The sequence below is a fragment of the Antechinus flavipes genome, chromosome 5, assembly GCF_016432865.1.
Source record: "Antechinus flavipes isolate AdamAnt ecotype Samford, QLD, Australia chromosome 5, AdamAnt_v2, whole genome shotgun sequence".
Lineage (NCBI taxonomy): Eukaryota > Metazoa > Chordata > Mammalia > Dasyuromorphia > Dasyuridae > Antechinus > Antechinus flavipes.
The window spans coordinates 178,389,919-178,413,281 of NC_067402.1; the positions used below are offsets into that span (position 1 = coordinate 178,389,919).

Genomic DNA, 23,363 nt, shown 5'->3' on the forward strand with positions numbered 1-23,363 from the left:
TGAGTAAAATAAACTAATATTCTTTGATGAAATCTAAGTGGGAAAAAAAAAAACCACAAGTGGTAATTTTAAAATTCTTAGAGCACTAAATATTCTATACCTTGAAAAGGCTGCATGTTTGTTTCAGAGAGAGGAGTGTAAAGAGAAAAGTTCCAACTAGGCCAAGGAAGTACAGAAACCTCGTTTAGAAATAACAGTTGGTAGTAGATGATCTAGGCTAGAGCTCACCCAAAAAAAAAAAAAAAAAAAAGGAGATCACTAAGGAGCCAATCTAGTTATATTCCTGATATTATATTGTCAAGAAACCAATTATATACTACATATGTCTCTATGAAAGGTTTTTAAAACCATCACTGTCTGGACCTAATGAAACAAAGGGAAATAGGTCCCTGGAATCTGAAATAATAATTATTATTAGTAATTCCATAAAAGTGTTGTTATACACAATGATTAGCGTTAGTTATTATTGGTAAGATAACTACTCTTAAGTCCTTCTTTAATATCTTATTGTAGTGTGAAAGTGATCCTAGGTTCTCACAGCTTATGATTTAAGTCCTAGAATGTCTTATGGTGATTCTGAAAAAGTTTCAAAGGTGCATCTTTGGGGTATCATCTAAGGACATGGGAAGAAAAGTCAATAAGTTAGTCTAAGGGCAATATGCTTTCTAGCCATTACAAAAATCTTTAAAAAACCTATCAAAGTAAAGCACAGACAGGTTGAAATTTGGATTTATGAAATGAACACACATCAAAGAAATCACAGATCCTTAAAGAATTAAAGGAATCAGGTCTGATATATACCAAGGGATATTAAATAGATGTTTGTGATACTGGGCTGAAAACTGAAATTATTTTAACTGTAGAGTGCTAGATATTAATTTTATAATTTTGCTTAACTCAGTACAAGTAACCTTCACTTTAAGGAAAAACTTCCAACAAAATGGCTTTCAGTAGCTTTTCCAATTATAAAATCAAATGATAGCATTATCTTCTAGTTTAAAAAATCTCTCTAATAAAAATTCATTAAAAATATTAGTTTCAGAAAGGATTATAGGGACAGTCAGTTCCATAGAAATTTTGGAATTAATTTTTCCTTGGCAAAACTTTCAGCACTTACCCCAGTTTTGGAATTTTCTGCCATCTTGCCACATCATAAAAATTTCAATTGTATCTTAGAATTCTTTCAACAGACATTCAGATTACTCTGAATTTAGCCCTTTGTTAAATCATCAGGTTTTTTTTTTTTTTTTTAATGTGAAGATAAATTTATACTGAAACTAAGCTGAAGAAAATTTAGGCTGGAGAAATGAGGAATTTGCAAAGCTATTTAAAATATGTGAAGGGCTATCATGTAAAAGACAGATTAGACTTTTTCCTTGGCCATAGCAGGTAGGATTAAGAGCAGCAAGTAGAAAGAAACTACAGAGAAATTACAGCTTATAAAAAAAATTAAAATTTCTAACAGTCAGGAGTATGAAAGTGGAATGGGTTACCTTAGGAGAGATTAGTTCCTACCCTCTAGAGACATTTAAGTAAAGACTGCAGGACATGTTGGAAATTTGTAGAGAAGATTGTTGTTTTCAGGTTTAAATTGTTTTAGATAAATAGTTTTCAAGTTTTTTTGTTTCAGAGACACTTTATATTCTTAAAAATCACTGAAAAGGTCCCCCAAAGCTATTGTTTATATGGGTTATATTATCTAGTCACAGTTATTATTACCAAAATAGCTCTGACCTTCTGGACCCCTTAAAACCATCTCAGAGATCCTTGTACTGCAGTGAATGGCAGCAAATCACTAAGAAACAAATAATGCTAATAAATTCTTTAAAATGGCAATAATAAGTGAAATAGTGTAGAGAATAAAAGTTAGCCAAGGAACAAAATATTTAATCTCTACAGTTTCCACTTTTAGAAACAAGTCTAAAAAATGTATTTTGGTGTGGACTCATAATCTTAATAGTATAAGGAACTCTTAGTGAGAAAAGTTTTCAATGTAGCTCAGAGACAGGGATTGAACTCAAGCTTTCCTGACCCCAAGGCCAATTCCCAATCCATTATGCCACGGTGCTGACACAAAATAGTATTTTATTCTCAAGCTTTTAAGTAACAAGTACAAGGAAAACCACTACAATATTTTAAAAAGTCTGAAAAAAGACATAGTGGCCCATGCCAATACTATAATTACCTAAATAAGATTAAAGTTAATTAAATTAATTAAAGTTAAATTCCATAAATTTTTCAACTTGCATTATCCTCTATTGTGCCTTTTGTTTAATCATTATAGAAAAATTGACTAGGTGGGATCAATAGTTAAGTTATTATAAAAGCATAATATTAAATAGATTGGTTTACCTGCTGCCAGACTGGACTGGGTTGCCATGATGCTGTACAGATATCACCTGCAGCATAGATATTGGGAAGTGATGTACGCATGTGGTCGTCTACTTTCAGGCCACCATCTTCACCTAGCATAAACTAAAAAATATGTAAAAAAATAATAAAAATAGGAAAAGATAATAAAACAAGCCTTTTGCATGCTCACATAGAAAAATCCTGATTTTTTTTATTGGTAGATTTATATTTAGTATATAATAGAAAACAGAAAAAGGGCTCAGTACACAAAGCCAAACCAACTAACCAACTAATTAACCATTTAAAAAATATTTCCAAAGAACTATTTAGAACTTTTTTAGACCAGCTTCCTTCCAGCTACCTAATTTCCTCCTTAGGAGATTTCAGCAATCATTTTGAATTAAAAAATGAACCTGTTTAACAATATGATATAATGATCAACTGTGAATGACTTGACTATTCTTAGCATTAACAAAGATCTAAGATAGTTCTGCAGTACTTATGAAAAATGCTACCTACCTTAAAGAAAGAATTGTTGAAATCTGAATTCAGAATGAAACTTTTACTTTATTTTTTTGTCATTTTTTTGGTTAGTGTTTTTATAACAGAAATGTTTTACATGACTGAATATGTATAACTGTTATTATACTGCTTGCTTTTCTCAATGTGCAAGAAGGGGAGAAAGGCAGAGAAAGAATTTGGACTCAAAATTTTAAAAAAATGTTAATTATTTTTTCATATAATTAAAAAAAAAGAAAAATGAACCTCTGTACTTAATATGGACTCATAAAATTTAAATGTTAATCAATTAAAGGGCAGGCCTTTTTACCACAGCACAGCCATTTTTCAAAATTCATCAATTATTTTAGGCTCATGTCAATGACCTAATTTTTAATATCAAGATAAAGTAAGTGAATTCGTGGAACTGATAACTATTCAGGATGATCAAAGAATTGATGCTGCTATAAATCAAGAAATAAATACAGCCAAAGTGAAAACCACTACACTGGGTGCTAATGAAATTTCGAATACCAAACAAATTCTACACATTTTTTGAATTAGACTACTGCATACAGACTGTTAATATTTTACTACATCCCAATTAATGACTTTAAAAAATAAATACAAAGTGTTTGCTTACATTGTTGCCATTGAGGAAAGGCTTAACATTTGGCATAACCCCAGTTGCACTGACAATAAAATCACAGCCATATATCTTCTCATTGGTCAATTCTATATATACAGGCCATGTATCTAAAAAAAAGTGAAGATCTCAGACTCAGAAAGTATCAAGTCAATAAGTATTTACTTGGAATTATGTGGACCCAGCACCATATGAATATAAAAATAAACATTAAGGGACAGCAAGGTGGCACAATAGATAAGAGCCCTGAAGTCAGGAGGACCTGAGTTCAAATGTGACCCCAGACATGGAACACTTCCTAAATGTGTGACCCTGGGCAAGTCACTTAACCCTCAGCAAATTAACCCTTAATTGCCTCAGCAAAAAACATCAAAAAACATCAAAACAAAATTGCAATCAGTAAATTTTAAGTCAGATTATATATATATATACCTGCTTCCATTAATAAAAAATAACAAAAAATTATAATACTTTGAAACAATTCTAAGTTCTATATTGTTATTTCAGTTGGATAAAACTACCCATTTCACGTGTTCTTCCTTCAATGACTTAGTCAAGTTTTTTGAACTGCCCTTTATCCTATAAAGGAGAAAAATTTCAGAGCAAAATGAATTTATCTGAGTTTGGCATTGGCTAAATATAATATAGTCTGAATAGTGGCTGAAGTACTGATTTACAAATTTTAAAAAAATGTAACTAACTGCAATTATTTAGTTTATTTGTGTAATGTTTATATGTACATTTGAAAAGGTTTCAAATGTTTAAAAAAAGCAAAATAGATCATAAGAAGTTGTAAAGTATTCTTTTAATATTTACCTTTATCAGTTGACTCATCCTGACAATCTTTAGGAAAAGTCAAAGATATTTTCTTCAGTTGCTTAAATTCTTCCTGGTGATAAATTTCTTTAATTTCACACATGGTTTCAATGTGAACTTTGTGGGAAAACTAAAAATCAAAATAAAAAAAAGAACTTGCTCATTACCATAAAACTTAACGTTAGGAATAATAACAACCTATTTGAAGTATTTAAAAGGCTTTTAATATCTTAATTCATAATATATTTATAGTGAGTCAAAAATATAGAAAAGCAAATTCTTTTGATCTAAATGGTGATTCAACAAATAAACATTTCTTAAATGACTCACACACAAAACCAAAATGAAACAGTACCTGTTTTCAAGATGCTTACATTCTACTGGGCATAGGGGGAGCAAAGAAAAGGTAAGTACAAAAATACTTTTAGGACAAGGAAACTAGAAGAGGAAAAGAACACTAAAAACATAGAGATCTGTAGAGGGCCGCAGATAGTGGGGGAACTGGGAACTCTGGATAAGGTATAAGATTCTTTGGCCCAGAGGAAACCTGCTGACAATATCTGGTTTGGCTCCACATTTCCCTTTGGTGTTCTCACCTCCCTTCCTGAGAAGTCAAGATGAGTGTGACCACCTGTGTTCTACTTGAAAGACAATAGGGTGCTTATAGTTAGCACTTAGTTAGTGTGATCGATGAGATAATGGTTCTCTAGTTGCTGTAATGATGTAATCATACTGAGGTGTTTAAAAGCTGAGAGAATTGGAAAAAAGAGACTCCATCTTTGACCACCATCTTTTAGCTGGTGGCTCTCCTGCCTCCTTCACTCTTCTACTAAGATCAAGGCTGGTCCTGAGGTCCTCTAGAGAGCTAATCCACACAATACAGAGATCAATAAAAGTTTTGCAAAGGAAGTATTGAAGCCTTGAAGAAGACAATTCTGGAGCAGAAATGAAGCATTCTAAAGTGAGAATGAGGAGGGAGGGAAGTAAAAAATAATTTTTGTGAATGCAGAAAGGTGGAAAATAGAAGTTTAGGACAGTTTAAGACACAGAGAGGAGTCCAATTTGGGTAGAATATGAATCAAACAAAAAACATTTTTAAACACCTACTGCACCAAAGGTTGGAAAGATACACTTGATCCAGCCTGTGGAAGGGCATAAATAACAATCTATTTTATCTTAGAACTAAGAGGAAGTGACTGAAAGTTTTGATTTAAGGAGTTAAATGATTAGATATTTTTGGAAAATTACTTTTGGAAGTTATGTGAAAGGCAGAGTGGAAAGGGAGAGAGAATGGAAGCAGAGAAAACAAGGAGGAGGCCACTACAGTAATCCATAAAAAGGATCATCTAGGGTGATGGGAGGGTGAACAGAGCATCTATGCGGCACAGTGCTGGGTTTGGAGTCACGAAGACCTGAGTTCAAATCTAGGCTCAGATACTGTGTGACCCTGGGCAAGTCATTAAATCCTGTTTATCCCAGTTAGCTCATGTGTCAAATGAACTGGAGAAGGAAATGGCAAATCACTCCAGTATCTTTGCAAAGAAAACCCCAAATGGGAACATGAAAAGTCAGAAATGACCAAAACAAATCAACAACAATAAGTGTGACTGGAGGGATGTGTTGTAAGAAAAAAATGAGATCTGTAATTTGAAAATCTAAGAAGAACTACTGTTATTATTGTTATTGTTTGCCCCAAACTAGGAGGGATTAAGGAACAAACATGGGAATAGATGAATTCTGCTTTTATACCTATTCAGTGTAAGATGTCTACACAAAATCCAAGAGATGTCCATTAGGTAGCTGATAAGATATTATGTAACTGGCATTAAGATGAGATGGGGTGCAGATAGATTTGGGTATCATCAAATATCAAGCTGACCTTGGAAGCAGACAAAATTATAAGGCAGCAAAACCAAGATCAAAATTTAAGTCTAGCTTCTGACACATCTTTTTTTGTGTAATCCTGAGCAAGTCACTCAATTTTTTAGTGTCATAGGCAGATTTCTAAGATTTAGGTTTCAGAGCTGCTGCTGAACTCTGTTGGTGCAGGAAATTTCCATATACCAGTGAAATCATAGACTTAAAATTCCTTATTTCAAATATCAAGGTGATATCTGAAACATTAGAAGCAAATGAAATCACAATAATGAAAGGAAAAAACAAAGAAGGCAAATGCCAAATGCTTAAAAGATGACTACACTAACAAGTCAGGAGATAAAATGATTCATCAAAGGAAATTTAAAAAGGAGTAATCAAACTCAAAGGAAATCAGGAGAGAGCAGAGTCAGAGAAGTTTCCAGGAAGAAAAGAGTGTTCAACAGAATTAGATGTTTCAGGAAAGGTCAAGAATTGATGAGAATTGAAAAAAGACTACTGGATTTAGAAGATAAGGGATCATTAGTAATACTGAGAAATTTTAGTTCATAAGTGATACCTGATTACATAAAATTGAGGAGTAAGTGGGTAGGTGGCTGAGAAAGTGAACACACAAAAATAACCATTTTTTTTTGAGGAGGAAGTGTTCAGCATTAACATGTTAATAGTTAATATTGGATGAATAATCACTTTGTCTCTGCAGCAAATGTTCAATGAAATTGCATTTAAATGAAGAAAATAAAAAGAGCACTGGCTTTACTTGGTAGTCTAAGACCTTCGACAATTTACTGTGTTATATAAATAACCTTAGGCAACTCACTTAAAATTCATAGCGATGGACTCTCCCCATTTTTACAATGAGGATTAGTTAGAGGATATAATTTTTAACTCTACTACCCCTTGGTTACATGACTAAAATGGACACTTAAAATGTTCTATAAGAAATTAAAAGAAACAGACAATGGAAATAGTTTGTACTTATTTATAGCATTTTAAAGGAATTGTAAATCTCTAAAATGATGACACTGGTCAAAATGGATTCTCTCTGCCTCATGGTCACTCTCCTAGCCAGATCCTGGTGCCTATATTTACATATATCTGGCCTTTCCTTATTTGCCTGCTCCATTCCATCCCCTAGCAGTACTCCACTCCCACACTCACTATCCACCCAACCTTAGAGTCCAATTCAAATATAAGCTCCTCTGTATAGCCTTTCCTTCTCAGGTAATAATGATCTTCTTCTCAGACTTTACATAACACATTAAAAAATTACAAAACAATATGATACCATGAAAAATAGCATATTATAGCCCTCTGTGTTTGTATTTTGTCTCCTTACTACACTAAGAACTTTCTGAGGCCAGGAATCATTATGAAGCAAAATTTTATATCTCTCTTGGCTCTCATCAGATACTTAATAAGTGTGGTTATTTCTTTGGAGGTGGGTCAGTGGGAGTTAGGGTTAAGTTTTAAAAATTTCAATTCAGGGGCAACTAGCTGGTGTAGTGGATAGAGTACCAGCCCTGAAATTGGGAGGATCTGAGTTCAAATCTGACTTCAGACACTTAACACTTCCTAGCTGTGTGACCTTGGACAAGTCACTTAACTCCAATTGCCTCAACAAAACAAAACAAAAACAAAAATTAAATTAAATTAAATAATTGATTAAAATTTTTAATCATCTTTAAATTCATGAAAAAATATTAAGGACACTGATCATATTTTACTTAACCTCTATAAATAAAACTCCTGGTTAAGGTTTAAAAATAATACACTAGGGAATTTAATTGGATATAGGAATTACATAATAAAGATTTGAACAGTTACCAATGGACTGCTTTCAAGATTTAGATATGCACTTACCTATGATAGGAGGGATAAATCAACTGTCTTGTGTACTACTTTTCAAACTATTTCATGTTTTTGTCAATTCTGGGAGATATACAAAATTTGTATTTATAGAAACTAATTAGGATATAGAGACATATACCTCTTTTGTTCCTTTAAGATTTAAACCTTCATGCCAATCAGGTCCCAAGGCACTGCCTAGATTAGCAGCGTTATTTATGGCACTTGCTTCTTTTTCACTTTCTGAAAACAGAATTTAGGGTCAAAAAGCAAAAACCATATTCATGTCAAAGAACCCCTGGATGTGTTCTGAAGCTCATATGACCATATTGATTTTGTTAGCTACAAATTTATAAACTAATCTCAAGTAAGCAAAAACCATTGTGACTTTATATTCTTCTCTAATCAACTCTTTATTAAACTTCCCACAGTACTTGTTGTAAATCTTATCTTCTCCTAAATTTTCTGTTCCATTTCATCATATCATTCCAATCTTGTTTCTCTCAAGAAGGGCCCCAGAGCCTATTTTAAGCAGAAAAGAGGTCATCTAAACATAAGCTAATTCTGCTCTCTTTAATGCCTCCAAACTCCTTCAACATTAACTTCTCTCACTCTTTCCTCTTTTGTTTCATTCTCAAATGTAGAGAATTTTTCCTCCAAGGGCAACCCCCTGGCATTTGTGCTCCTGATCCCATCTCCTTTGGGAACAAAAATAGTTTGTACCTTTAAATGATAATTATACCTTCTCTAATGCCCCCAAAATACTGGGGTAGAAAATATCCCTTGTTTGTCATTGCTACTTTCAGACCTTCTACATATTACTAATGTTTTCTGACTTAAATTAGTTACCTTGTTCTAGAAAGAAAGAAAAGGAAAATATGTTTTAATAAATGTACCTTCTATTGTATATCTGGTCCTTTTACATGTAATTTTAGCTTCAGATTTTTTAGAAGTGAGCTTTGAGGTCAGGAATTCTGCAGCTCCAGCATCAAAGAAAGCATTCCCAATTGCTTTGTCTTTAATAGCCCAAATCACTTCACAGCCTTCAATTTCATACCTAAAGAAGATATTAAATTTCATTAGTAGAGTTAAAAATGATTTGCAAAAAAGAATATTTAAATCTATAAACAACAACTGACTACTGAGCAAAAAAATTCCAACTCAAGTTGGGAAAACAATGTCTAATAAGCAAAAGATCTTCAGAATAAAAGATTTTTATTGCAGATTTATAAAAGGTATTTATGCCATAGACCAAAAGAATCCATAATTAATTTATGATAAATATTGGCAAAACCTCATTATAGTGAAAACTGATGCACAAAAAGTTCTGTGTAACAAATTTATTTCCCAGAGGCATTATGGTATAAAACAAACAAAACAATCACTGGACTTAGAGTTAGAAGACCTGGTTTGATTCCTTTCTGTTGTTTACTATCTATATGATTTTGGGTAGCTGCTTTATCTCTCTTGGTCACAATTTCCTTATATGTAAAATTTGGGGATTGAAATATATCTCTCAATTTCATTTTCTCTCTACATCCATTAATCCCTATTTCTGTGATGTTTTGTTTTATTACATAAAATATGGTTACAATAGGAAAAAAAATGATTATTCTAGTAATTTACACTAAAGTCTATTATGATACTTCATTAGGAAGAAAAGGCTATGCAGAAGTCTTACACCAAGCCCTAAAGGCTGAAAATACAGATTATACTGTAATTTCAGGATCATTATCTAATGAAATTCAGAAAATTTCATCTTCCAGTTAGCCAGAGGGTGATAAAATATTCAGCTATAGTAACTATAAAGATTACCTACAATGATGCAGAGATGTTGAGAGTACATTAAGAACCTACATCAATGAAATATACATCTTTCAATGGCGAAGCATGGAAGCAGCAATTTGGTAATAACCACTCCTCTAGTGCACATTTAATCAATCTAAAGATCTCAACTGATGTCCCTTTGCAAGTGATATTGTGGTAATATTATATCCAAATATACGTCTAAATCCTCCTCTACCACTTAGATATCAGATCACATGACCATCTTTGGAAATAGAGTAGAAATAGTAGAGGTCCCCTGGGAGAAAATGTTAGGCTCAAACCTGGGTATGAACCTTAATGACTATCACCTACTGTAGCACATAAAGAGCAGCATCTTAAAGGTGCTTGCAACACTCCATCAAGTTGTAAGAGTTATCAAGGCTCCACAGATGCCTAAGTAGCTTCAGCCCCTGGGGAATTTACTTTCTTGACAAGTCAAAGTAGGAGATAAACTCACAACCAAAAAATTCTTCCCCTAGAATAATGCTGTTTCTTTAATTTTTTTTTCATTCTAGTCATGGATTTAATATTTTTGTTGTTTTCCTCCAATTACATATAAAAGCAATTTTGGGGTTCTTTTTTCCCCTTTTTCAAATTTTGAGTCCCAAATTTTCTCTCCTTTTCTTCCTCCTCCATCCCCTATCTCCCACCCCTCACCAAGAAGGCAAGCAATTTGATATAAGTTAAAATATGTAGTCATACAAAAACACCTTTCTATGTAAGTTGTTTCTATGTAATGTGGTTCTTTTCTTTAACTTTAAATTGGAAAACTTCTTAGCATTCTTGGATCTTCCCAAAGGGGCAGTAGCATTAGTCTCAGCCCCAGTCTACCTTCATGTCTTGGGTAATCATGACCAGTTCAGGAACTTATGCTGGTTAATGCCAGAAAGAGCTTTTTAGTTTTACTTTATTTTGAGCTTTTATAGTACAAATTCTGAACATCTAAGAAGTACCCTTCCATTTATAACACTCTTCCTATGGAACAAACTATAATGTGCTGTTTTTATAAAACCAATTAATGAAATAATATGAAGTAACAGTCATCATAACTAATTTTATGTGGGGAGACATTTCTTTATTGTTTGTTGATACTAACCAGGTCCTTTGTTTCAAACAAAATTCCCAAATATCTCACCAAAAGCAAAGTCATCATAGAAAAAAAATCCAGAAGCTTGGAAAAAAATTTATTATTTGTAGTTAGTTTCATTAGTTCTTAACACATGATCTTCACAAAGGAGGAATCTAACAGGAAAAAAAAGAACAAAAAATAAATAAAAATAATCCATGCTTATTAAACTTGAAGGGCCTTGGTATTGTAGATATGACACTTCAGAAAGACCTGTATTAAAACATTAATATTACTGATTTTATTTTTTTATTTATTTTTATTTTTTATAATGGAAAGAACAAATCAAGTACTGTTTTTAAAAATTAATTAAACATACTTCAAATATTTTAACTCTAACAGCTTTTTTATCCTCTGGTTTACCAAAAATTACTTACAATCCTAGAATTATTTATTAAGTTGCACAATACTCACACTAACTCAAGTGCAATGCCCCCATTCCCAACGATTGTTATTCTTTTAGCTTTCATGAGTTGTTTTTGGAATTCCTGTATTAAAGAGAGAACAAATCAGAAATCTTATGGCAGTACTGGGCAATATTTGAAGGAATAGAATACTATATAATAATTTTATAGTCAATTAAAAAAAATTAAATATATTCATCTTCTTTAGCTCTCTTTCTTCAAGCTATTCTCATGGATTGTTGTAAAGTTTAAACAAGATAATTTATGAAAAGCACTTTGTAAACCTTAAAGCACTACATAAATGTTAGCTCCTTTGATCGCTTTATCAGATTATTATACTTTTTTAGTTCACTATATTTATTGTATAGTTTCTTCTTCCTTATAGCACTAACTAGTCCACATTTTCTACTTTTAAAGTAAGACTTTCCCTCTGTCTTTTAATCTTCGTGGACAATCAAATGCTGTGGGGACACTATCCAAATACTGACTGAATGAAGCTTTAATCAGCTCAGTTTTTCCAATAAAGGCAGGGGGCTCACTATATTAGTGCTGGACTTACCTCACTAATAGGACATTGACTTCTCATTTTTTCAAACCACTCAGCACTGTCTTGTTATCAGAGTGAGTCAATAAATAGTTAAGTAATTTTTAGGAATGATGGACTTATCAAATGCTAATCTAATAGGAGAGATCATTATGATTTAGAATGAACTAGTAGTTCTAACTTTTTTTTTTTTTTTACAAACTGGCTTCAACAGGAAAGACAGGGTACTTCCCTTGTTTCAGAATTAGAACTGAAACACTTCCAATATGCATGTCCCTTCTAAAAGGAATAAAAAAAGAATTAACTGTCTAAGTGACCTAAAACATACACAATGGTTATAAAAATTCTAGAAAGTCCATTAAAATAATATATTTAAAATTGTTATGACACTAAGACTGAAAAAATGAAGATGAATTTAGTTTGTGCTTTATTCAGTACTTGGGCAATTTTAAGTTAGTGTGATAGATGATTATAGGGCTCAAAATGATGTCTCATTTAAATTAGACCATTTTAACTGTGCCATTTCAACTCTGCCTAAAGAAATAGTATGACTACTGAAATATTTTAAGAATTTTAAAAGGTCAACAGAAACACATTAAATAAATCATATGATTCATTTAATGGAACTGCTGATGTTAGAAAATGATCATATTTTATTAATTTATTTTCTGGGGAGAAAATTTAATGAAATACAGTTCTGATCCATACTGAAATGGTCTTAAAGAACTGAATTTCTGTATTGTATACTAAAATGAATTCAAAATATCTTAAGAAATGCTTACTTCATGTCTGTCATTCCTGATAAAAAGATAACAAGTAAAAGCATAAAACAAACAAACAAAAAGGGGCAAAAAACCACATCCAAATGCATTCCAAAGGAAAAAAATCTGAATTTAGTCTACAGAAAAGAGTCTTAGGAAAAACGTTAAAGAAGTACATTAAAGATTAAATACATTTAATAAAGATAGTGCCCCCTGTGGTATCTTTAAAATGTTAGGAGAAACTGAGAAAAGCCTCTAGCAAGTTGCATAATTTGTAACAAATCTATAGAAGGACCAAGACAAGACTCACATAAGATGGGTAGGCAATAATAAATAGGATTTAAATAAATAAAAAATAAATAAATAAATATTTGCATCAAAAAAGAGAATATTCAAATTGATATTTTTTAAAACATTCATCAATAAATGTAGGTTTTAGTAAAGTCATTCTTATTTGTGTCCTTTTTAAATTCCTTCATAGTGAGCTACTTGACATGTCAGTGACTTTCCTTTAGATTTCCCGAAATAGTGTGTGGTACAATACAGCACATAGGTTTTTACTATTATCTCTCATTTTCTATTCATGTAGCTTTTCCCAAATATCTTTTGTGCTACTGCCTATTTATTGTTACAGGATTTTGACTTTGTAGTGATTAATGTGTTAAGGTTGGAAGCACTCAGGACAATGCCGTTCTCAAACAGGAACAACGAAAACACTTCTCTATCTCTTGGGAATGCTTTTTTAATTGGCAATCTATGTTATATGTTCTTGACAGTAGTAAATAAACATCTTGGTTGAACATACGTCAGAAAAATAACAGGTACGAGAACTATAGATTGCAATTCAAATCTTTTACCTCAAACTTTTTTTTTTAAATCATATTATAAAGCTTAATGTGTCTTATGCCCCATTTGATTTCAATAATCAGAAGATTGAAAAATTATGTTGTACATCATATAATCTTTTATAATCTTGGCATATGCCTAAGATATACTGGATATTGGATATTAAAATACTGGAAGAGCTTACAAATTGTTTTTTCCATGCATCAAACACATTTTTACAGTAATAAATGATATGCAAGAGTCTCTTGTATCCTCTGCTTTGACTTTTCAGTCAATTGTTCGACTAAATATATTTAGTGTGAAAATACGACTGTTCCCTTCTTATATTTTAGAAGATAAATATTTTATAATTTACAGGCTAACAGTTATTGTTATTTTTTCAACTGACTTTTTTTCAGAAGTAGTAATACTTGCCTTTTTTTCCAGTTGTTCAATATCTAATCTTTTTCATTAACTTGTAGATGTAGAATTCTAATGTAGAAAATCTCTGTGATTACTTGATCTGGTCCAGCTGTTTCTTTTGTCTGTTTTTTTTTTCCCTTTATTTAATTTTATTTTTTAATTTTATTTTATTATTATTGTTTTTTAATAATTATAACTTTTTATTGACAGAACTCATGCCTGGGTAATTTTTTACAACATTATCCTTTGCACTCACTTCTGTTCCAACTTTTCCTCTCCTTCCCTCCACCCTTTTCCCTAGATGGAAAGCAGTCCTATACATGTTAAATATGTCAGTATGTCCTAGATACAATATATGTGTGCAAAACTGAATAGTTATCTTGTTGCACAGGAAGAATTGGATTCAGAAGGTAAAAATAACCCGGGAAGAAAGACAAAAATGCAAATAGTTTACATTCATTTCCCAGTGTTCTTTCTTTGGGTGTAGCTGCTTCTGTCCATCATTGATCAATTGAAACTCAATCAGATCTTCTTTTTTTGTTGAAGATATCCACTTCCATCAGAATACATCCTCATATAGTGTTGTTGTTAAAGTGCATAATGATCTCCTGGTTCTGCTCATTTCACTCAGCATCAGTTCATTTAAGTCTCTCCAAGCCTCTCTGTATTCATCCTGCTGGTCATTTCTTACAGAACAATAATATTCCATAACATTCATATACCACAATTTACTTAACCATTCTCCAACTGATGGGCATCCATTCATTTTCCAGTTTCTAGCCACTACAAATAGGGCTACCACAAACATTTTGGTACATGCAGGTCCCTTTCTCTTCTTTAGTATCTCTTTGGAATATAAGCTCAGTAGTAGCACTGCTGGATCAAAGGGTATGCACAGTTTGATAACTTTGGGGCATAATTCCAGATTGCTCTCCAGAATGGTTGGATTCGTTCACAACTCCACCAACAATGCATCAGTGTCCCAGTTTTCCCGCATCCCCTCCAACATTCATCATTATTTTTTCCTGTCATCTTAGCCAATCTGACAGGTATGTAGTGGTATCTCAGAGTTGTCTTAATTTGCATTTCTCTGATCAATAGTGATTCGGAACACTCTTTCATATGAGTGGAAATAGTTTCAATTTCATCATCTGAAAATTGTCTGTTCATATCTTTTGACTCTTTATCAACTGGAGAATGGCTTGATTTCTTATAAATCAGAGTCAATTCTCTACATATTTTGGAAATGAAGCTTTTATCAGAACCTTTAACTGTGAAAATGTTTTCTCAGTTTGTTGCTCCCCTTCTAATCTTGTTTGCATTAGTTAGGTCCCAAGAGACACTAACTTTTCGGGGTTATAGTCTTCACCCCCTGTGTTTTTAGCTTCTCTGCTTGTCTACTGGCTTGCTGCCAGGACAACGTATCCAATATTGTGGTAACGCTCTCCTTGCAGAGACTGCTGAGATCACATCTCACTCCCCTCCCGTCTGCTCAGCTGTGAGCTGCCTGCTGTGTTCTCACTACCACTGCCTACCCTCAGCCTGCACCTAATCTAAAACCATCCCCACCCTCGAGCAAAAACAGACCTTTTCTGGCGAATTTCAAGGATGTCTTCTCTTGGTAATTATTTGTAGGTTTTTTTTTTCAGCCAAACATTAATTTCGAGGCTTGTCATGAAATAAATTCTGAGAGAAAACGCAGAGCTTACTGTGTGCCTCCTCTCCACCATCTTGGCCAGAAGTCCTTTTTTCCTTTTTTAGTGCCATTTCTAATTGCTTGGATTCAGCACACTGAGCACAACAATATTAAGAGTTCAAACATGGTCCATGTTTGTTAATAACACCATATTAAGAGTAAAGAGTTTGTGGTAAAATACTTTTTTTTTTTTTTCTAATTTTAACATTTGCTATCCTTATAGCTTCATATTGAAATTTTTTGAGATGCTTACTTGGTTCTTAGGACAAACTTTCTTTTTAAATCATTTTACCTTGCACTTCCTCTATTTTATGGTATAATTCTATTCATAATCTTCCACCAACTACCTATAAAAGCTCGTACAAATGACTTTATATCCTAAGTGCCATGCTTTTGCACTTGACAAGCATATTAAATATTTGCTGATTGAATTGACTTATAAACATTATTTAAACTCACAAAACAAATGGGGATAGTTGATGTTGTCATTTTTTCCTTTATTTATTTCCTATAGCTTGTGTTAATAGGTCAAATTGAAGCTGTATGAAATGCATGCCATGTTTTTTTGTTTTTATAGATTTTTTTAAAATTCATTTTTTATCTTTCTTTTAGCAAGGATGGTCTGCATGCTTGGATAATTTATTTAAATATGATTCCCACTTAAAAGCAAATCATTTTCTATTCAGTTGATTTCATTTTTTTTTGCAACATTCTTTGGTATTCTCTATATTCAGAACCCTTGGATTTTCTTCTAGCAGAAAATATTAAGATATTCCTGAAACTTTTCTGCTGTATACTATGGGTCTCTTTTTTTTGCACTGATGTATTAAGTATTTGTTGATTAGTATTTGATGCTTTAAAAAAATGTTCCTGATTAAATGGTATCTAAACTATTTTATGGGAAAATTTACATGAATTTTATTCATCATGAATGAAATATTCACTACAGAATCATTCTGAAAATGTTTCCTATTCCTATCTATGATATTCACCCAAATTGTTCTGTGATATTCTACAATTTTAAAACATTACCTGAGCGCTGTCTGTATCACGGATTCCTAATACATATGGATTTCCTTCAGATATTAACTTTGGTTTCGCTCCAGCACACAGACAGAGTTTTTCATATTTATATTGATTGCCATCTTCTGTTAAAATGCACTGTGAAATTATAAATTAACAAAGGAAAAATATTATTTTGAGATAAAACAATTTGGTGGTGGGAATAGGGAGATTTGGATTCAGATGGTGCCAAAAAAGCATAATTTAAACTATAAATTTCATTTTAGAATTGCCAAAAATTATGAAATTTCCTTCTGATAGGCACTAAATGCTTTTCTATAGCACAAACAGCATATATAAATGTTTTGGCATTATTCAGAATGTGTTTTCCTTTGGCTTTTCATAATTTAAATTAACTTAAATAAAGTAATAATCAAAATGTTTTATAAAAACCATAAGATTTTGGGATAATCTTTTAAAGATTAAGCTCTAACTAGTATTAAACTACTATACTATATATAATAAAAAAAGATACATTATGTTTTAGCTAGAATACCAACAGGAAGTTCCTTAAAGGTGTTATTTTATCATATTATTTCAAATAACATATAACAATAAAATTTTCAACTATTATATGAGACTCCTAAAAGTGAATCAGGGAGTATTCTATTGTTGGTAGCAGTTAACAAAAAATAAAATTTATGGGAGAAATAGAAGTACATAAAAAGAAGTATACATTGCCTTAGGAGGCCAAAGGAATGATTAGAATAATTTAAGACTTACCAGATAAACCTGAGAAAGAATAACTAAATAAAAAAACAAACAAAAACAAAACTAAAGTAAGGCCTGACCCTGTGATTTTACTGGTATAGGAAACTCCTGAATAAGGAAATTCCTTTCACTAACTCAGGTCAGCACCAACTCTGCAACTTGAATAGTAACAGAAAGAAGCCTAGAGTACTGAGAGGTCACATGAGTTGATCACAAAGTCAGTATGTGTCAAAGTGGGACTGAAAGAATAACAAATAAATTTATCACTCAATTTATGACATTATTTCTAAGCCAATAAAAACAGAATTATTTAACAGTGTCATGAAGTCAATAATCTTAAATGTAACATAAATGTAAAATTTTGTTTGGATTTTTTAAACAAAAAAATATAAAAGTAAGATAATATGGGTATTTTATATGGTGAAAAATAAAAATTTTTAGAGATCACAAGAGTTTACAAAATGGTGATTCGCATTTAAGTGTTTGAAAAATCTTTTCATTAGCTTCTGTTAAGCTACTGGTAGAATATGAATGCCCCAAAAAGTAAAAGACATTTTCTAATTCATTAAAGAATCCTGAGAAAGATAAGAACATGCAGACATGAATCTGAGACTTTCAAATGGTAATGTATTCTGAGTCGTTTAACTGTTACAATACATAATAATCCCCACAATTTTAAAAATATAGTTTTATTTATAATTCCAATTAAAAAATAGATACTAGATACTGGTCCTGATTAATGTCTTTTGGGAGTCATATATTTAGATATAAACATTCACTGACTCATATATTACATAGCATTCTAGTATTGAAATCAATCCACACTATAAAGACAAAACCAATTTTAATGTTACTATTTTTAATGCCAGTTACACCGGCAACCATCGAGTTTTCTATTTTAAGCTAAAGTTTATTTTTTCCCCAATAGCACGGTTGAATTTAATGAGATATATTATCTTTTTTTTTTTAACCTCATATCTTAGCTCAAAAAAATTGTGTGCCTCCTCTCCATCCTTTGGTAAGCAAAAAGACATCATAACTTAATGTTAATTTTAAAAATATCTACCCTAAAGGACTAAATCATGCAAACTGTATGAGACTGATGACCTCAAAGGAACTATCATCTCATCTGACTCCTATATTAAGCCTGCCACTCATCCATCAATCAATGCACATTTCATATATAATTATTATGTGCTAGGATTCAGGGTTACAAATAATAAAAGTGGGACATTTCCTGTCATTAAGAAGCTTACAATCTAATATGAGAATACCACATATTCATAAAGAAGTTAAGTATAGTATAGATACAAAAAAATACACCAGGATTATCAGGGAAGTTTAGCAATTAGCAACTAGAGGAACCAGGATAGGCCAGTTGAAGAAGTAGCACTTGAGCTGAATCTTAAAGGGAACTTGGGGTTCCAAGAAATGGAGATGAGGAGGAGTATTTCAGGTATAGGGAACAACTTAGTGATTTGACTGATGCATGGAGAATAGCAAGCAGATTAGTTGGCTTAGTAGTAAATGAGATAGTAATGTTTAATTAGAGTGGAAAGACAGATTGAAGTCAGATTGTGAAGGATTTTAGATGTCAAACAGTCTATATTTTAACTTAAAGACAATGGGGAACTACTAAATCTGAATGAGCAGAAAGATGACACAGTAAAACCTGAATTTTAGGACTACCAATTTGATAACTGGGTGGAAAATGAATTGGAGAGAGGAAAGATAATACAGGGAGATCAATGAAGACATTGCTGCAATAGTCTAGATGAAAGATGTTGAGGGAGGGATAAAAAATTTGTGATTTAAATTAGACAGAAATTAAGGCACAACAGAGGGTTGCAAATATGTAAGGAGAAATAACTTTTTCTTTAAAAGAGTTGGTAAGGAAGGGAAAAGATGTAGGAGCACCCAATATATCAGGTACCTTCTTCTAAGATCTGCTGATATTGTGTGTATTATCAATGCCACACATGAGCTATCTGCCCTTCACTGTCTTTGTGCTAAAACTGCTTTCTTTTCTGGTCATGTCTTTCTATTGACATCCTTTATGATACTTCTCCAGAATAATTCTTTGCTAATAATATAGCCAAATCAAATATTTACTTTTCTTTCTTTTTTGTTTTCAACATTCATTTCTGTAAGATTTCCGTGTTCTAGAATTTTCTCCTTTTTTTCCTTACCTTCCTTCTCTCTAAGACAGGAAGCAATATGACATAGTTAAATATGTGCAATCTTTTTAAACATATTCTATATTTCTCATTTATGCAAGAAAAATCAGACCAAAATGGGGAGGGGGACCATGAGAAAGAAAAAAACAAATAAAAATTTTTAAAAAGAAGAAAATATTATGCTTTGATCTATATTCAGTCTCAGTCTTCTCATTGAGAAAAATAGAAGAGTCAAAAGAACTGAAAATTAGAAATACAATATGTAGAATAAAAAAAAATTTTCTACATGAAAAACCTTAAGAAAAAATTATCTTACATGTTCTGCCGCCTTGAGCTGCTTTACTCTGGACTCTAAAACCTTAATGTTGGGGAAGTGTTTTTCTAAAACAGAACTTGGTTGTTCTTCCACATCAAATTCTTCCAATGTTTTGGAAACCTGTAAAATAATAATAAAATGAATGTTTGATAAATTATTTTCAATTCAAACATTTATTAAGCAACTTTTATATAAGACAGTGATTAGAAGATTATGATGCATCTGCAACCAAAGAGAAAACTATGGAAACTGAATGTAAATTAACACATGCTATGTTCATTTTTTTCTCTCTCTCATGATTTTTCCTTTTGCTCTGATTTTTATCTCCCTACATGATTCATAAAGAAATGTGTATCTTAAAAGAAAATGGATGTATAAGTCTAACTAGAAAAAAAGTAAAATAAAGTTTAAAAAAAAAAAGACTGATACAAAAGATGAAAAATTACACAAGTCCCACTCATCCAAGAAACTAATCTCCAGAGGAAACGACATGTAACTGAAAGCAATGCTGATGATGGGGCAAAAAAAAAAGAGACAAGAAAAAAAAGTACACTTGAAAAATCTGAGGAGAGAAGTGACACTTGAACCTAAGGTTGCTTCCATACAATAATGGATAAAGATGTTAGCAGTTGTCTCAGATACTAAAATTACATTGTTTCAGATCACCCCTATTATCTGAATAATTAAGTCTAGCCTGAATGTGCCCTCTGCCTCTCTTCCACAGGGAGGAAAGAGAAATGGTAAGAAGCTGAGGCTACAAAGACAAAAATGAAACAGTTCCTTCCCTAAAAAAATGACATTTTACTTAAAGAGATGGGAAGTATATATACAAAAAAAAAAATAAAGATTGTAAACAAAAATAAGTTAATTGCTACAACACCTGTTTTGGAGATGCTTTGGCACCAGGACATTCATATGTGGCTGTTATGCAGTTATATAAAAGCAACACAATATACACCCCTAAATGACCACTGGAAACTATGTATTGATTGTCCATATCTTCCAAGGAAAGATACAGATCAAGATTTATAATACTACGACTGGATATATAATCAATTTTTTTTATTATGCTAAAATGGTCTTAAATGTGTATTATAATGCTGAAACTATGTGTGAAAGGATAAAATACAATTTTTCTTCCTTTAAATGGAAAAACTTACTTTTCATTCAAATGTTCTAAGGAATCTTCCTGAAAAACCCAGCCATTATTTGATTGTCATAATCAAATATCTAAATAGCAAACTCAGCATAAAAATCAGTACCTTTAAAACTGTCTTAACTGTTAAGTTTTCACATTTTATTTTGAATAATACAAGAAAAATGATATCAGATACTTACTTGCTTAAAATTTGTAATTGCTTTAATAACAGGAGAAGCTGTTATCAAGAGAACTTCTTCAGATGGAAAATTAGTGGCCAACTTGCAATGAAAGAAAAGAAAAAAAAGTCACAATTAGTATAAGCATTGATATCTGTAGAATATAAACAATAAAATTTAGGCAATGTAACAGAATGAGCATTTATTAAATGGCTAGTGTCTACCATGTTCTAGTCACTACTAAACATTTTTTTTTACAAATATTATCTCATTTGATTCCCAAATTAATTTTGTGAAGTAGATGCTGCTATTATTTCCATTGTACAGATGAGAAAACTGAGGCAGAAGTTAAATGACTTGACCAGGATCACATAGCTAGTAAGTGTCTGTGGTTACATTTAAACTCAGATCTACCTGATAAAATTCTGACAGCATTCTATCCACTGGGGTCATCAGCTTCCTGAAATATATGATAGATAAATTTTACCTAGTAAACTAAAAATTTATTTCCCTCCCTCATTCAACAATACTTTTTAAGCATAACATGAAAGGAAGGAGGAATTCAATTCAGTTTAACTTAACAAGCATTCATTAAACATCTTCTGTTTAAGTCTCTCTGCTAAGCACAAAATGAGTCTCTGATCTTAAGGAACTTACATCCTACCCAGGCAGGAGAAACAAAAGAGAAGTAATTTCCAGAGAGAAAGTGCTAATACCTTGGTGGAGTTGGGGAGGCAATAAGAACAAGTATCATGCAGGTAGTGACACTTGAGCTATGCTTTGAAGATAGTTAAGAGATTCTATGAGATGGAGGTAAAGTATATTGCAAGGCCTAGGGATCATTCTTGCAAAAACAAATTTGGGAGAAAGAATATAGTTTGTGAGGAAGTTATAAAGCCAGTTTAATAGTCAAAAATTGCTTAATAAAACCAGTTTTTTTTTTTTTTTCAGTCCTTGACTCTTTTAGCATTACCTAATGCTAATGATTCTTTTCCTGATTTCTAAGACATTACACTCTCCTGGTTTTCCCTCTTAACTTTTCCCTTTTTTTCTCCTTCATTGGAATTTAATCTCCCTGGATCACCTAATGCATGTATATTCCAATATTTTGTTTTTGGTTTACATATATATATATATTTTCCTGGCAATATCATTCACATGACAGTTTGTAATTTGTCTATTTTACATGGGTATAAAGTGGTACGTTAACAAACACAGTAGATAGGACAAGGATCTAGTTCAGATAGTATAGAGAATTACTAAATGGGGAGACATCCCTTTCTCAATTCAGGTTAACAATGAATTTATAACCATGATCTTAGAGAGCTGCCCAGAGCATTTAAACAGAAAGTTTAAATGATTCTTTCCTATTAGATTGATTAGATTGTGAGTTCCTTGAGAGCAGGGATTATCTTTTTTTTTTTTTTTTTTTTAATATAACTTGGACTTAGCCAAGTGCCTGGCATATAACAAGCACTTAATAAATGTAATAAAACAGTCACATAGCCTATATGTATCAAAGGTCGGACAACTATAAAAACTTGTATATAAATCACTCTATCTCTTGCAATTATACTCCTTCCATATACATTGTATTCATTTCTAGTTTAGGTCTTAGTCATTTTTGAGCAGAACTCTTATACAACTTCCTAAATGATCTACTACCTCCAGTCTTATCCCTCTCTGAATCCTCACATCTGGTAAAATAAATTATCAACATAAAGGTTTTATTTTATGTCCTTACTCAGAACTTTCAGTGGTTACCTATTACCTATAGCATAAAATAGAAACTTTTTAGGCTAGTATTTAAAATCCTTCATAATCTGGTTCTAACTTACCTTTCCAGTCTGATTTCATATTATTCCCTTTCATGCACTCCACAGTACAGCCAAACTCAATTATTTCTTTTTCCCTGATTTTGTCCTATATTCATTTCTCTATGTTTGGAATGTTCATCTCGAATTGTGGAAATTTCCTTTCCATCACTGAAAGGAAAAGAAAGTGCATATACTCTATGAATTACAGAACCCTGTACCTGGAATCAGGAAGACTCTTTCTTGAGTTCTGGCCTCAGGTGCTTACTAACTGTGTAACATGAGTAAGACAAAGGCCCTTTTTGCCTTAATCCACTGGAGAAGA

The 23,363-nt window shown here is 32.0% G+C and overlaps 1 protein-coding gene across 2 annotated transcripts in view; it reads right to left on the reverse strand.

Annotated features, from left to right (window-relative positions):
- The window catches only part of PYROXD1 (pyridine nucleotide-disulphide oxidoreductase domain 1), a 28,549-nt gene that overhangs the window by 2,951 nt on the left and 2,235 nt on the right, over positions 1-23,363 (reverse strand). Inside the window, exons 2-10 of one of the 2 annotated variants that reach the window (XM_051962728.1) lie at positions 21,246-21,326; positions 19,908-20,027; positions 16,674-16,802; positions 11,403-11,476; positions 8,932-9,092; positions 8,178-8,278; positions 4,313-4,442; positions 3,494-3,606; positions 2,353-2,475 (exon numbers count right to left, since the gene is read on the reverse strand). In XM_051962728.1, coding sequence (XP_051818688.1) covers positions 2,353-2,475; positions 3,494-3,606; positions 4,313-4,442; positions 8,178-8,278; positions 8,932-9,092; positions 11,403-11,476; positions 16,674-16,802; positions 19,908-20,027; positions 21,246-21,326 — 1,032 coding nt within the window. Of the gene's footprint in view, positions 1-2,352; positions 2,476-3,493; positions 3,607-4,312; positions 4,443-8,177; positions 8,279-8,931; positions 9,093-11,402; positions 11,477-16,673; positions 16,803-19,907; positions 20,028-21,245; positions 21,327-23,363 lie in introns of those variants that run through there. The other variant, XM_051962729.1, reaches the window with a different exon arrangement.